Source organism: Pseudorca crassidens, chromosome 4, assembly GCF_039906515.1.
Source record: "Pseudorca crassidens isolate mPseCra1 chromosome 4, mPseCra1.hap1, whole genome shotgun sequence".
Classification (NCBI taxonomy): domain Eukaryota; kingdom Metazoa; phylum Chordata; class Mammalia; order Artiodactyla; family Delphinidae; genus Pseudorca; species Pseudorca crassidens.
Window position 1 is genome coordinate 104501079 of NC_090299.1, and position 16751 is coordinate 104517829.

General features: G+C 34.8%; 1 protein-coding gene across 2 annotated transcripts in view; it reads left to right on the plus strand.

Annotated features, from left to right (window-relative positions):
* Positions 1-16751, plus strand: part of DCK (deoxycytidine kinase) — a 57812-nt gene that overhangs the window by 28824 nt on the left and 12237 nt on the right. Inside the window, exon 7 of one of the 2 annotated variants that reach the window (XM_067736222.1) lies at positions 5102-11141. The exons of the other annotated variant lie outside the window; for it this stretch is intronic. Coding sequence (XP_067592323.1) covers positions 5102-5125 — 24 coding nt within the window. The 3' untranslated portion in view covers positions 5126-11141. Of the gene's footprint in view, positions 1-5101; positions 11142-16751 lie in introns of those variants that run through there. 2 annotated transcript variants of the gene reach the window in all.

Genomic DNA, 16751 nt, shown 5'->3' on the forward strand with positions numbered 1-16751 from the left:
TGTGTGGGCTTCAATAGTCGTGGCATGTGGGCTCAGTAGTTGTGGCTTGCGGGCTCTAGAGCTCAGACTCAGTAGTTGTGGCACATGGGCTTAGTTACTCCGCAGCATGTGGGATCTTCCCGGACCAGGGCTCGAACCCATGTCCCCTGCATTGGCAGACAGATTCTTAACCACTGCACCACCTGGGAAGCCCCATACCTTGTGTTGTATCTGAAACGTCATCGCTGTATCCAGGGTCATCTAGGTTTTCTCCTATGTTATCCTCTAGGAATTTTATAATTAATACATTTTATTTTTAGATCTATGATCCATTTTGAGTTAATTTTTATGAAGGGTGTACGATCTTGCATCTAGATTCATTTTTTTGCATGTGGAGGTCCAGTTGTCAGCGCCATTTGCTGAAAGACTAGCTTTAATTGAATTGCCTTCACTCCTTTGTTAAAGATCAGTTGACTATAATTATGTGGCTTTATTTCTAGGCTCTCTATTCTGTTTTATTTTTTATTTTATTTTTGGCTGCAACACGCGTCATGCGGGATCTTAGTTCCCCCACCAGGGATCAAACCTGTGCCCCCTGCAGTGGAAGCGTGGAGTCTTAACCACTGGACTGACAGTGAAGTCCCTACTGTAGCTTCATATTAAGTCTTGAAGTTGGGTAATTTTGCATTTCCTAGAGGTATGAGCTACTTAGGTTTAGTAACACTTTGGGTGCTTTTTGAGGTTATCCTAATAAGCTTTTTCTCCTTTTAAGAATTTATTTGTATAATGAAATCGTTTTTCCTGATCTTCAGTTAGAGAGTAGAATATTGAAAAATGAAGGCAGGTTTGATATAATTCATTTTTTTCCTTATTCTGTGTAGTGCCTTGGAATGTTGTTATTAATTATAAAATTTATTAGTACTGAGATTAGTAATGCCAAAAATGTTTAAATACAGTCTTCCCCCATAAGAGCTGCTCAGTAATAACTTTCTACCATAACATCTTTTAAATGATTATATCATTGTTGAGACAATCACCTTTTTTTTTTCTCCTTGGGTATAAAGACTCTTCCTTCGCTAAAATATACTAAACAAATATGCAATAAAGAACAATATTTAAACATTTCCAGCTCAGACAAAAACATAATAATTTACTTGATACTACACAGAGATTATCATTTTGAACACACTTGAACTGTACATCAGGTAATTTTGCTTTGCCATAAGTATGTGAAATGAGAGGAATGAAAAAGTTATATCTTTTAGGACTCTCGTCTGTTACATGTAGATGCCATTTCCATGTGTTTTGAAGTTTCCTAAAGGTGTTTTTTTGTGTTATAACTTAATTTTAAGTGGAGTTTGAATGCCAGATAACCATTAGTCCCCAAAAGGGTGGAAGATTGGTGGGGGAAAATGGTACAGAAAGCACAACTCACCTTCCAAAGAATGATTTCTTTATTCCTCTCCTCCACCAACCATCACTGATTATCAAATTTTCTTTCTTGGCAAGTACAGTAAACCTTGTTTACAATATATTTTATGCACAGTCTATATTGTGTATTTCTTGTAAACTTGTTATTATTCAATCGATACATTTTTGGTATCTTAGGATATAATATAATGTGCCCCATTAGAATTAATGGAAGATATTTCACTTAAAGCTTTTTACTTAGTGACAGCTTTTTTTTCAGTAATAAAAGACATAAAGTGAGGGACAGGTATGTAATTTGAATTTGATTCTGTTTTACATACTCCCTTTCCCCCATCTTTTAAAAAATTACTGTGTCTGCAGCTCTGTAATTGTATGTTTAATGAGGTATAAATTCTTAATGTGATATTGATGTTCTCAGAATATTTTGTATGAATGAAGATTTGGGTTTGGTTCAAAGATTTCACAAAAAATTAACACCAAGTTCTGTTTTGGCAGATTTTGAATTGATAAATAGCAAAGTGTTTCTTTTAAGAATTAAGACCATTCTCAAAGAAGATTATTATCAATATGGCTACTCTTTGAATTCATTTAATTTTAGTTCTGTGCCTAGAATAAAATAAGTACTACACAGATCAATGTCCATTGTACTAGAATATAAAAGGTGACAATTAGAAGTCAAACTAGGTAACAGTACTTTAGTTTTTGGTTTATGTTTTTATGATTACCTTAAAAATATTTTAGGTATAAAATAACAAGTACCATAAATAGAATAAAAGAATCATTAAATATCAGATATTAAAATCCTTTCTTAACCATTGTAACTTAGACTCTGTGGTAGACAAAATTTATTACCGTTTTACAGATGTGAGAGGCTGAGGGATTTCTCAAGATCCCACAAAGACTAAAGCTGAAACAAAACCCAGATATTTTGACTCTCTAGAGTGGGGTTTCATTTTATTTTAGTGAGTAGCGACTCTAGTTTTACTTCTGCTCTTTATATCTAGGGTCATTTTTCTTTCCGTCCCTAACTCTGTCTAGTATTTCATGCCCATTTAAAATAGCAATTTGAAAATAAAAATCCGATAACAAAAGTAGTTTAAGTCCATGATTATTTTATAGTGAAATCAGTAATTGTAGCCCTTTGCCACATGAGGTCATTATATACTTGGTTCTTTCCTCTGCTCTGCCTCTAATCCAAGCATCATAATCTTGATGATGAGTGGTTGGGAAAAGATAGGAGCTGATGAGAGGTCTTTTGCATTGCCAGAGCAAAAGCATTAATTGATTAATAAAAACTTTATTGAGTGAGATTTTATGTTTACAGATGTTGGGGAGGGAAGAAAATGAGCTGTCAGAATAAATACAGGCAATCAAAAAGGCAATACTTTTAGAATTATTTTACTATAAGAAAGTCTGGTACCCAATTCCCAGGGGCTTCTCTAAGTATTAGATTGAATAATACCAATTGTTTTTTTATGGGATAGTGATTGGTTAGATAATTATGCCTAACAGGTTGCCAGGAAACTTAATTTTCTAATGTTCACTCATTAGACTGTTTGTTAAGGGTTATCTTGCAAGACTGTTTCCCATTTACTTAGCAATTATGTATACAAAGAAACTTAACAGTTATTTTTACTGTTCTGTGGAACTGCATGGAGCTCAGACAGATGCTTATTTTTCCAAGAAGGAAGTTTTACTTAACAAAACCATGATCTAGAAAGTGATTCAGTAACAGAGTTAGGTGAAACCTGATTTTCGATTGACCCTTCTGAAACATATCACCTTTTAATGTTACTTGGCATCACTTCAAAATGGTGGTGGTATTTTGGTGATATTGAATATATTTATATGTGTGTGTATGCACTGTTTTTACCATTATCCCTTGCTTAAACTAATAAGATTCATTCAAAGATAAGGCATCTTCTAAAGCTGCCATTTTGTCCTTGCTGTTACTGTCAGCTAGAGTGGAATCATTTTATATTAGAAGAGTAAATTAGGAAATTGGCTTATGTTATAAAACAATTTATGCTTCACTTGGCTCAGCAACACTATTTTGATATGTTGTACAGAGCTTAGAATACTAGTTATCAAATTCCTGCCTTGGGGACAGAATAGACGGTATGGGCATAAGTTATTATTTTGCTGATGGTTGACATGAACTGGTTGCTAGATTAGTAACCAGTTAAGTATGATAACTAATTTTTAACAGACTGACCTTAAATAGACAATTGAATATTGTCCTTTTCAGAATAGTTACCTTGAGAGACTATACGTTTATTCCAAAGATTCTGCCATTATTCAAAACACTCTTGGATCTGAGTTTAGAATCTGAGTTATATAACTGTTTAAATGTGATTCAGGTTCTTTTTGTGTGTGTGACTGGATATAGTTGTTGTTTTTTTTTTTTTTAATGACCATAAATCATTTACTGGCGAGTCTAATGAACAAAATGGATAGTAAAACTTGAAAAAAGCTGCTTTTGGCCATAAAAGAAGGTAACAATAAGGCACTTAGATTTCTTGTTCAGTTTATGAAATATATGTGAAGGAAATTCATACGTTTTTTGCTAATGCAAATGTTTATGACTAACGGCAGACTCTAAACAACACATAACCTATTGGTATGGTTGCTTTGAAGGCAATCCTCAGTACAAGGTTCTGGTATAGTTAAAAAAACCCAAACAAACCCAAACATTGTGTCCTATTATGTTTACATTCGGTATATACCACAGTCAGCTGTTGTTAAGTAAGAATTTCTCTTTAGTATTTTTAACATCACAGAGGCAGTAATGATTAAGAACACAGGTTCCCAAGACAGACTGCTGGCTTCAAATCCTGGCCCTGCCACTTATTGTCTAACGTTAGGCAAGTCATTATAATCTTGGGAAAGTAATATTTTTAAATTTCTTTGTAAGAGGGCCATAAGTAATAGTACCTACTTATAAAGTTGTGCAATTTTAATGTGTAGTATATATAAAGCACTTAGAACCATGCTCAATGCATGTTAGCCATTACTATTAGTACTTTTATTTCCTTACATTCAATATCTTGGTTGCTGAAAGCATCTGGAAAATTGGTAAGTTTGTGCAGTTATTAAAAAAAAAAGAGTGAATAAAATGGAACTATAGTAGAATAATCACTGTATTTTTTGAGTGGAAATAGCTATGGTGTGTGGAGAGAGATTCACCAAACTTCATTGTTGTTAACCTCTGGTGAGTGGGATTGGAATGGTGGTTGAGATTCTTGGGAGAAGGTTTTCATTTAATATTAAATTTATTCATTCAGCAAATATTTATTGATCTCCTACTGCATGCCAGGGACTGATGAAAGAACATCTAAGTTGTTAGGAGTCACTCTTCCCCTTGAGGAAGTTTGAAATGATAAAGGAGATTAAATTGTGTAAGTTCTTAGCATTTTCCTTTATTTTTATTTTCTGTGCTTTTACTTTTTGAGTGGCGCTGAATATAAACATTTTTGATATTTTCACTAATGTTTCAGAAAATTATGATTTTTCATTTCTGAATGTAAATGTTCTTTGAAATAAAGTAGTTTTATTTTCAGATTATAAAATTAATAAATATTTGTTATGGAGAACTCTCAGGAGATTTTGATGCTTGATATTTCTAACACCAAGAGAACTTCATTCTCTTGGTAAGTAGATGAGATTAAAAGGCTATGTTTTTTCAACCCAGTCAAAGAATGGGCAGAAGACCTAAATAGACATTTCTCCAAAGACCTACAGATGGCCAACAGGTGCATGAAAAGATGATCAACATTGCTGATTATTAGAGAAATGCAAATCAAAACTACAATGAGGTACTACCTCCTACCGTTCAGAATGGCCATCATTAAAAAGTCTACAAACAACAAATGCTGGAGAGGGTGTGGAGAAAAGGGAAGCCTCCTACACTGTTGGTGGGAAAGTAAATTGCTGCAGCCACTTGGAAAACAGTAGGGAGGTTCCTCAAAAAACTAAAAATAGAGTTGCCATATGATCCAGCAATCCCACTGCTGGGCATATATGCAGAGAAAACCATAATTTGAAAAGATACATGTACCCCAGTGTTCATTGCAGCACTATTTACAATAGCCAGGGCATGGAAGCAACCTAAGTGTCCATCAACGGAGGAATGGATAAAGAAGATGTGGCACATATATACAATGGAATATTACTCAGCCATAAAAAGAAACGAAATTGAGTTATTTTTAGTGAGGTGGATGGATCTAGAATCTGTCATGCAGAGTGCAGTAAGTCAGAAAGAGAAAAACAAATACCGTATGCTAACATATATATGGAATCTAAAAAAAAAAAAAAGGTCATGAAGAACCTAGGGGCAAGATGGGAATAAAGACGCAGACCTACTAGAGAATGGACTTGAGGACACGGGGAGGGAGAAGGGTAAGCTGTGACAAAGTGAGAGAGTGGCATGGACATATATACACTACCAAATGTAAAATAGATAGCTAGTGGGAAGCAGCTGCATAGCACAGGGAGATCAGCTTGGTGCTTTGTGACCACCTAGAGGGGTGGGATAGGGAGGGTGGGAGGGAGGGAGACGCAAGAGGGAAGAGATATGGGTATATAGGTATATGTATAACTGATTCACTTTGTTATAAATCAGAAACACCATTGTAAAGCAATTATACTCCAATAAAGATGTTTAAAAAAAAAAGATGTGGTACATATATACAATGGAATATTACTCAGCAGTAAAAAAAGAATGAAGTAATGCCATTTGTAGCTACATGGATGGGCCTAGAGATTGTCATACTGAGTGAAGTAAGTCAGATGGAGAAAGACAAACATCATATGATATCGCTTATATGTGGAATCGAAAAACATGGTACAAATGAACTTATTTACAGAAAAGAAATAGAGCCACAGATATAGAAAACCAATTTATGGTTACCAAGGGGGAAAGGGGACAGGGAAGCATCAACTGGGAGATTGGGATTGACATATACACACTACTATATATAAAATAGGTAACTAATTAGAACCTATTCTATAATGCAGGGAACTATATTCAATACTCTGTAATGACCTATAGAGGAATAGAATCTAAAAAAGTGGATTTATGTATAACTGATTCCCTTTGCTGTACAGCAGAAACTATCACAACATTGTAAATCAACTATACTCCAATAAAAATTAATTTAAAAGATGTGGTACATATATACAATGGAATACTATGCAGCCATAAAAAATAAAATAATGCCATTTGTAGCAGCATGGATGGGTCTAGAGATGATTATACTTAGTGAAGTAAGTCAGAAAGAGGAAGGCAAGTATCATATGATATCACTTATATGTGGAATCTAAAATATGACGTAAGTGAACTTATCTACAAAACAGACTCATAGACATAGAGAACAGACTTGTGGTTGCCAAGGGGGAAAGGGAGTTATATATATAATGGAATCATTTTGCTGTACAATAGAAATTAACACAGCATTGTAAATCAACTACAATAAAATACATTTAAAAAATAGGCTATGGTTTTTATCGTTTTTAAGCAAGATGTATAAGGATGTTTGTACCCCTTCCTAGAAGATATGTTGCAACAAAGAACTTTCAATGTCTATAAATTATCCTTAGTCTGTTTAGAAATTGCCCTTGCTCTTTCTATTTTCTTATTTAAGTAAAAGAACATTATGATTAGTGTTATGAGTCCAATATTTCTGCCCCGGGGAAGTGATAAAAACCAAAATTCTGAATTCCGTATTGAAAATGTAATAATACAGAGTTTTTAAAACTAAGATTGGATTATTAGCAAAATTTATAGATACCTAATGGGCATAAATTGAAAGTTATAAATTAGACTTTTGATATATTAATTTTTTCCATTGATTTATAATTTGAGTTTTTTTTTTTTACTTGATTTCTGTTGGCATTGAGAATAAACCTAAACATTTTTCTTTTCTTTATAAAAGTACATCACTCCCATTAAAACAATTTGGACATTGCAGAAATATTGAAATAAGGTAATCCCTAGATCCTATCATTCAGAGGTACCAACCTAGCAGACTGTTGCCTTCCAGCTTTATGTACTTATATCTACAAAGAAACATTTTTCTTTTTTACCAAATTGAGTTCATGCTATAGATTCAATATTATGTCCTGCTTTTTTTACCTTAAAGTATATTGTAAAAAAATTTCTTGCATCTAAGTTATTTTTGAAAATTTAGTTAAACCCATAATTTCTTGGCTCTGTAAAATTTGAAATGTTAGAAAATATGAGAAGAAAAAAAATCTGTAATCCTGCCACTGAGAGTTAGCTACTTACACATTAGTATTTCCTGCTAAACTGTTTCTTTGTTCCCACCTTCAAACAAAACTTAAATATCCATGGTAACTCTTTAATTTCTTTTGTTAAATGAATAATCATTTTGAAAAATGAACTTCTTTAAAGAAATTTATCTTTATATAATTAATATGATTAGTAAATTCATATTTTCACACTTTGTAGAACTTTTGCATTTGTAAAGGACCTCTAATTCGAATTTATTGTAACATTTTCTCTTTAAAATATATTTGTACATGCTTACATGTGTATGTGAAAGTTAAGTCCTTAAGTGCTGTTTTATGTTGGAATCTTTAGGGAGAGAGTACATGTGTGTGCATGTGTGTGTGTGCACGTGTGTGACAAATTTGAAGACACACTTTTTTATCTGGCTGGGCTTGGGTAAACTTCAGCTTCTGTGAGCCTCAGTTTTCTCGTTTCTCAGATTGTAATGGTAGGACCTTTCCAAATCTGTGAAAGGACCTCTTAAATTATAAAACATACAAATGTTAATAGTTATTATTTAAGGGGCTCTAGGAAAGAAAAATAAAAGGCAAAGGCAGTCCTTGATTCCATCAAGTTATGGTTAGATTTCCTATCAGAGTAGGTGGAAATTGGGTATGGGAACCTTGCTGTAAGAAACGCAGAATATAGTTTTGCATTGAATTTCGCATCTTTCTTATTAGCAGAAGGTACAGATTATCCTAACAGATCACATGTCTAGATCTTAGGGCAAGAGAGAATGTAATTCTTTTTGTACCATTTTAATTTTGAACAAGCCATGTTTATGGTACCTAGCTCTTAGAAAAAATAAAAAGAACAAGAGAGAAATGGTATATCTGCCCACCACCACCATCTGCTATTTTTAGATTGGCTAGGAAGCCCTATTTGGCCGCCTTTGCCCATGTCATTTGGCAACTCTTGAGCCTGCATCATTTAGAGATAAAAGAAGCTTAGAAGGTGGAAAACTGAATTTCTTTGATTTTTCCAGTCATCATTGATGAAAAAATATATCACCACAAGCAATTTGAAGGACGTTGGCTGTAAGTAAAACAATAAGTGTTTTCATTTAGTGAGATGGGCTTATGCGACACAAAAGACATGATGTATTTCCACCTTTCTGCCTTAATAGGGGGTGAAGAATGTATGAACCTTCTGTCCTGGTTTGATTTTTATTTATTATCAAGAGAAATAATAGTTTAGAAAAAGATGTAAATACTGTGCATATATATACATATACATACAAATATATGCTTATATATTTTTATGGCCTTTTAGAATAAAATTCTTAGAAAAGAAAGGGAAACTATGAATGTCAAGGAAAGAAGCACAGAAACAATCTGGGAAATGACAGATTTTAAGATTAATGTACTAAGATGAATTTGAAAACTAAAGAAAGTAAATAGAGAAATCTAATTTTCCATTTACTTGGATAAAGGGACATAATATTATACCCATGGATCAGTTTTAAATGAGCATACATTTGGGCATTTTATAGGTAATAAAATTTAACCTGTTTTATCTGTGGTATCTATAAAGTGTTCTGAAACATTTCTATTGTTGGATATAGTAACTTACCAAAAGCTCTAGTAAAAGTCAGTTTATATATTGTAGGTTGTTTTTCTTTTGCCTATATTATTATTTTACTAGCTTCCTACACTAACTTTCCTTTAACTGTTAAACTTTAACTGTTAAATTATCATTTTCCTATAATTGAAGAATTTTATTAAATGAGTTACCAAATGTTAAGTGCTCAATAAATGTTTATTATTGTGTTGATATTTTTAATATGTGCACAAATTCTAATGAAATTATATCATTATACTTTCTAATTATATTAGAAAGTTTATTTAAAGCCTGTCCTATTGCAAGCCATATTAATTATTTTACATAGCTGTGCATTAAAAAGATGAAATTCACTTTCTCATAGCTGTTCCAAAGTTGATATTTTCCTCCATCTCCAAAAGAGTTTGAGAAAAACTTATACTATAATCTTAGTCTTATGTCTAGTAGTAACAGAAAATAATTTTGCCTACTAGGAAAAGTTGTGGATATATTGCTCTTTTTAAATTTGTGATTATGAAGTCAGAAATGATATATTAAGGAGAATCCATTTACAATAACTTAAATTCAAAGATAAAATTTTGTTTTTCAGGTCTAACATACTTGTAAAGAAAGTTCAGGGAACATTTATAAAGTGCTTTATTGTTTGCAAAGGACATTTACATACTCTATCATTTAATCCACACAATAACCTTGTGAGATAAATAGAAGTATTCCGTTTAATAGATGAGAAAACTGAGTCTCACAGAGGTCACAATTTGAATGTGATAAGCCAGTATTTCTACAAGAGACTGGATCACTGGAAAGGATTCTGTAGAAATGGTGCTTGCACAAAAGGGAACTTGTAAGGGATCCTAGGGTGTCCTTTCAAAACTACATTTCTGTGATTTGTATAGTTTTAGGTGGGAGGCAACATGATATAGTAGGAAACACCTGGGAAGACCTAAATTTACTATATCCTGGCCTTGAGCAAGTAATTCAGCCTCTCTGAACCTCAATTCCTCATATGTAACACAGGAACATTTTTTATTAACTTGCAGTGTTTTTTTTAAAAATATATCTTTATTAGAGTATAATTGCTTTACAATGTTGTGTTAGTTTCTGCTGTACAACAAAGTGACTCAGCTATATGTATACATATATCCCCATATCCCCTCCCTCTTGAGACTCCCTCCAACCCTCCCTATCCCACCCCTCTAGGTCTGCAGTGTTATTGAAAAGATAAAATGAGTTAATGTAGAAAAGAACTAGGCACTGAACTGCTTAATGATAGAACTATTGTTAATACATATAAATCCAAATACAGTAACCCTTCCAACATAGCACCGTAGCCACATAGCCCATTAAAGCCATACTTTTGAAGGGGAGTATAGTGTTACTAATCAGCAACTGTTTTTGGTAAATGAGGAAAATGAATGGGGAATTTATTGAAGATGTTAAAGCAGAGAAGGGAATTGCATAGAATGGAACCCATGGATATATATTTGAGGTAGAAAGTAAAATCTCAATGAAAGCAATACAGATGGAAGAAAGAACACTGCAGGACAAGAAAGAGCCTGCGACCTAGCTCAGTAGAAGCAAAAAGCATGAGAATCACTTGGCTAATCCTGGGCAGACTATTTCTGGACCGACCATGTATCAGAGAAGCCTCCAGGAACCTCTGTCATTCAGGGAAATGGAAAGTTTCAGCAGTGGAGTGGAATTGCTGATGTTGGACTTGGGCTTTATAATCTGATAGACCTAGGTTAAAATTTTGGCTATGCTACTTGCTAGCTGTTTGATCTTGGACAAGTTATTTGATATCCCATGTCTCTTCTGTAAAAGGGGGATGATAAATCCTACCTCGTGGAGTTGTTTCAAAGATTAAATAAGATATATGTGTAAAGTGCTTTCTTGTTTTTTGTTTATTGCTTCCATTGCCAACAAAAATATAAAATCTATATGGACAGGACCTTTGTTTTGTCCCTGTATCTGTTGTATACATGTAATAGTAGATCCTTAAACATTTGTTGAATGACCAAACAAACTTGTCAAAGTGTGTTTGTGTGTGTGTGTGTGTGTGTGTGCATGCGCATGTGTATAATACAGTAAGCCCATTTGAATGATGTGAGGAAAATAGTCCCAAGCGGCAGTGGCTTTATAAGATTTTTATCATGATCTATCCTTGTCTAAATTTCTATTACATTTATTGTACAATCACTCAGGTAATATTTAATCACATACTATTTTGTGTCCTAATCAATTTTATGTTTAATTTTTTTAGTTAGATGGTTAAGCTCATGGAGAGTAGAGAGTGGTATTTATCCATCATCATCCAGTCTGATGCTATGCTCCTAGATCTCCAGGTTGGAATAATATGTGTTGTGAATTATTGGGCCACATAACCAGGAATTTATACTTGATAATGGTAATTGGTCATGGTAGGATTTTGGCCGAAGATGAAAATATGTTTTCTTCTGTTGTCTTCGATGAATATTTGTCAGATGAAAGGCTGAAAAACATGATGTCACTGGACAAGAAAAGGACAGAAAGATCTGTATGAGAGTATTTATGTTCTAATCCCAGAACAGAGTGTATGTGTTGGTGGGTATTTTGAGGTTTCTTTGACAAACATTTCTCTTGCTTCTGGGCCTTTGCACATATCTTTGCCTGGAAAATTTCCCTTACTTCTTCTCCTTCATCTGCTAATTCCTACTTATCAGTTTTCTGCTCAAAGTCACTTTCTCCAAGAAGCTTCTATAGTACTGACCTAAGTCTGAACAAAGTGGCTCTCATCTGGGTTCCCATAGCACTCTATACTTTCTCTACTATAATACATATAAAATTATATTGTAATTTTCTGTTTGAGTTCCCAACTAGACAATAACTCCATGAAGATAGGAATTGTATATGTCTTACCATTACACCGTAGTGCAATGCCTATTACTCAATAAACATTTGTTGAATAAATGAATGAAAAGTGACTAAAGGAAAGGAAAAAAATCTTCAAAATAAGAGCTGTCATTTATTGGATATCTGTTAAGTGTCTGGACCTTTATAAAAGTTAATATTTAATCGTTGCAACAATCCAGATGGAGCAATTGAGTTCAGGGAACTTAACTTGGTCAAAGTGATACTGCTGAGTTTTGAACCAGGGTCTCCCTAGACCAAAGCCTCTGTCCTTTCCACTTTAATACTGCTTCTCTCATGCCTTACATTTGTGCAAGTTGTTACAGGGTACAAAATTTTTACCTCTTATGACACCTTTGTAAAGCTAGATGTTATCTTCCTTTTTATATCCAGTAAGTGGCAAAGCCATGATTTTCCAATTAGATAGTCTAGATCCAGGTTCTTTCCCTTTCCATAATAACACAGCTGTCCATTCTGGGGGGATTCAGTGGTGTAAGGTCTTTACAAAAATGGTGTGATAATAAAAGTTTAAAAGATAAGATGTTTTTGATTAAAAAATAATAGAAACAATTCCAGGCAGATGTATTTCAGCGGGGCTGGAATAAATGCTGTATTTTCTTTGTCATTTTTTTCCAAGAGGGGGAAAAAATGAATACAGTTGGGAATGATTGCTATTAATACTATCAAATGCTTTCTTCTCTTTGATATCTGATTGTTTCCTGGCCTCATATTGCTATGAGCTCAAAATTCATAGGATTTCTACAGAAGAAAGTATAGTTGGTAGGACAAAATGGTGCTGTTGGGTGAATTCAATGCAGCTCCTTCCTACCATTAGCCCTCCTTCTTGTGGCAGTTTGTTTTTCAGTTACTTTGCTTATCCCACACCCCTCAAATTGTGGTTTCTGGTAGGAGCAAGCTTATTTGGGTTTGCTACAGAGGTCATTGACTTTGGCCACCCTTGGCCTATGACTTTATTTTGCTCTTTACCCTCACACCAAAAATTACTTCTGTTGAGAAGTAAGGGGAGTGGGAATAGGGTAGTAGGGAGTGTTGTATTTTTGACTGAAACAAGAAGAGGCTTAGAACTAAGGAAAGTAAATCTCCACAACACCTTCCCGAAAGTAGATAAGTCTCCCACACGTGCAGACAAAAGAAAATGTAGTGTGAAAAGGAATTCAGATTTTTCTTAGTCTTACTAGAGTTCTTGCAGCTACTTTGACACATATAGGTCACTGGACTGTAGGGCAATGCAAGTACAAAATTTCAAAAAAGTATTTTTTTAAATTTTAAGAAGTATTTTTAAAAGCACTAAAAGATTATAGTTTTATAAAACCACAATTAACCAAAATTTTGTTATAATCTTTTAATAAAATGTTAGAGTTAAATGAAAGACTTAAAAGCCAATCGCAAATTTGAAAATAAATTGTTCTAAAGCAAATATAATCCGACGTATATCTTGATTATTGGCTGCTTTGTTCTGCCCTGTACTTGTCTGTAAATGTTTGATGAAGCCACAGTTCATTATTTACTTTTCTTTGATCTCTACACCAGCTAAATATGGTTGTGTTTCTGCTTTCCTTGTGACTTTGCATTTGTACTATCTGGCATTGGAATTTTGCTGAACAGGTTAGTTTGACCCTTCATGGGGGAGAAAGAGAGGAATGTGGGTAACTCAGGCCCAAGTAGGTTGTGGCTGAATTGAAGGAAATCCCAGGTTAGTTTTTTAAAACTGAGGTGTAATTTATATACAGTGATCTGTAAATTTTAAGCAAACATTTAAAAGTATGTTTACATGCATCTAACTGCCTCCCATCAATATACAGAACATTTTCAGTACCACAGAAGGCTCTTAGATATGCCCCCCACTGACATTACCAACATTTGAATTCCTTTTCTCACTACATTTTCTTTTTTTAATAAATTTATTTATTTATTTTTGGCTTCGTTGGGTCTTCGTTGCTGCACGAGGACTTTCTCTAGTGTGGCGAGCGGGGGCAACTCTTCCTTGCAGTGCGCAAGCTTCTCATTGCAGTGGCTTCTCTTGCTGCCAAGCACAGGCTCTAGGGCGCGCGGGCTTCAGTAGTTGTGTCTCGCGGGCTCTAGAGCGCAGGTTCAGTAGTAGTGGCACATGGGCTTAGTTGCTCCGTGGCATGTGGGAATCTTCCCAGACCAGGGCTTGAACCCATGTCCCCTGTATTGGCAGGTGGATTCTTAACCACTGAGCAACCAGGGAAGTCCCACGCTACATTTTCTTTACATTATTAGGATAACCACTATTCTCATTTCCATCACCATAAATTAGTTATGTCAGGAGAGCCATCTTTCACAGTGTTTTTCACAGAAGACATCATGAATGGGAATGATTGATACAAAGTTTGGGAATTGAGAGTAAGTTCAAATTCCTTGGGATGACATATATGACAGCATCCATCATTTCCTAAAGACAGAAATTCCCAACTGGTTCTATTCAGTTCCACACTGGTCAGTGGGCAGAGTTTTCCCTTAGGTATCCATCTCCACATAGGATGTCCAGATTCCCCACACTAAGTCCCACTCACTCTTCAAGGGACATCTTAAGAGTGTCCAGGTTGGTTAGATGGTTAATGTTCAGAGGCAAAGTGTCAGTGTGGGGTACACATTAAGAATAACTCATCATGGAGTTCTTTTCTCTATGTTTCTGGGCCTAAAAATTTCCCACTCCCACTTTGAAAGGGCCTCCAGTCCTGGACCCCATCCAGGTCTGTTCTCCATCTCTCTTGTCTCTATCTTAGCTTCAGGCATATTAACTCTTTGGGGACAAAAAAGCTAAGCTAGAAGCATACATCCATACTTTTTCTGTCTCAAACTTAATCCATTGGGTTTTTGGGTCTCTGTTTCTGCTCCTGGGCTAAGGGAAGATAATAGTGATCTTGGAGATCATTTCATATCAGTACATACAGATTTGCCTTACTCTTAGAAGGTCGCATATGATTCCATTACATAGATGTATCCCATTTGGTTCAATATTTTGATATTTTAAATAACGCATAAATATCTTTGTATATGTCTTTTCTCTCATTTATCAATAAATACTTGGGACAAATTCCTAGAAGAAATTTGAGTCAAAGATGTATACACTTAAGATTTAATTTTAATAATGCCAAATTGCTCTCAATAGAGCCGGTACCAATTTATATACTTCTACCAGCAATGTGTGGGTATTCCTTTTTATACTTGTTGAAATTTTTAAAAAAATTTTTGCTTACAGCGTTTGTGCTATGTGGAAATTTAAAATTTTTATGTACTTGAATTGATCAGTTTTTAATGATTTCCTGGTTTTGTGTTATAATTAGTAAGGCCCTCCCTACTCTGAGTCTATGCTTTATGGTTTTTTTAATGTTTAAAACTTGTATGTACCAAACATTTATTTTGGTATAAATGATATGACAAAAATTTTTATATAGCTAACCTACTTGTTCCAGAACTGTTTACTTAATAATCCATCTCCCATTAATGATGTGCAATGCCACCTTTATATTAAATTCCCTAATATATTTATGTCTATTTCTAGACCTTCTATTCTGTTTCATTCATCTGTCTGTCATTCAGTGGCACTGCACTATTTTAATTGGTGAAGTTTCAAAATAAAAATAATTTTAGTAGGCTTGTTCCCCTCTTATTATTAATTTTATATTTTTAGAGTTTCACAGCCTTTTGGCATTTTTTCTTTTCCATATGCACTTTAAATATACCTTAATGTTTTTCTGACAAAAATTCTGATGGTATTTTTTTTTTTTAAAGAAGATGTCGCGGGTAGCAGTTTATTAATTAATTAATTTATTTTTGCTGTGTTGCATCTTCGTTTCTGTGCGAGGGTTTTCTCTAGTTGTGGCAAGCGGGGGCCACTCTTCATCGTGGCGCGCGGGCGTCTCACTATGGCGGCCTCTCTTGTTGCGGATCACAGGCTCCAGACGCGCAGGCTCAGTAGTTGTGGCTCACGGGACCAGTTGCTCCGCGCCTTGTGGGATCCTCCCAGACCAGGGCTCGAACCCGTGTTCCCTGCATTAGCAGGCAGATTCTCAACCACTGCGCCACCAGGGAAGCCCCTGATGGTATTTTTATTGGGATCATATTAAACTATAGATTTAAATTAGGGAGAATTGCTATCTTCATGATGTTGAGTCTTCCTAATCATGAACTTGATATTCATTTTCATGTATTAAAGGTTATTTTTTGCATTCCTTAGTAGTATTTCAAAATTTTCTTCAAAGTTCTTGCACATTTCTAGTCAAGTTTATTCCTAAATATTTTGCCATGTTCTGTTGTTATTGTAAATGAGATTTTATCTTCCTTTGTATTTTTATTTATATTTATTTATTTATTTTGGTGGTACACGGGCCTCTCACTGTTGTGGCGTCTCCCGCTGCGGAGCACAGGTTCCGGACGCGCAGGCCCAGCGGCCATGGCTCACGGGCCTAGCCGCTCTGCGGCATGCGGTATCCTCCCGGACCGGGGCACGAACCCGCGTCCCCTGCATCGGCAGGCGGACTCTCAACCACTGCGCCACCAGGGAAGCCCATTTGTATTTTTAAACTGATTGTTTTTGCTATTAATACATATGAAGGCA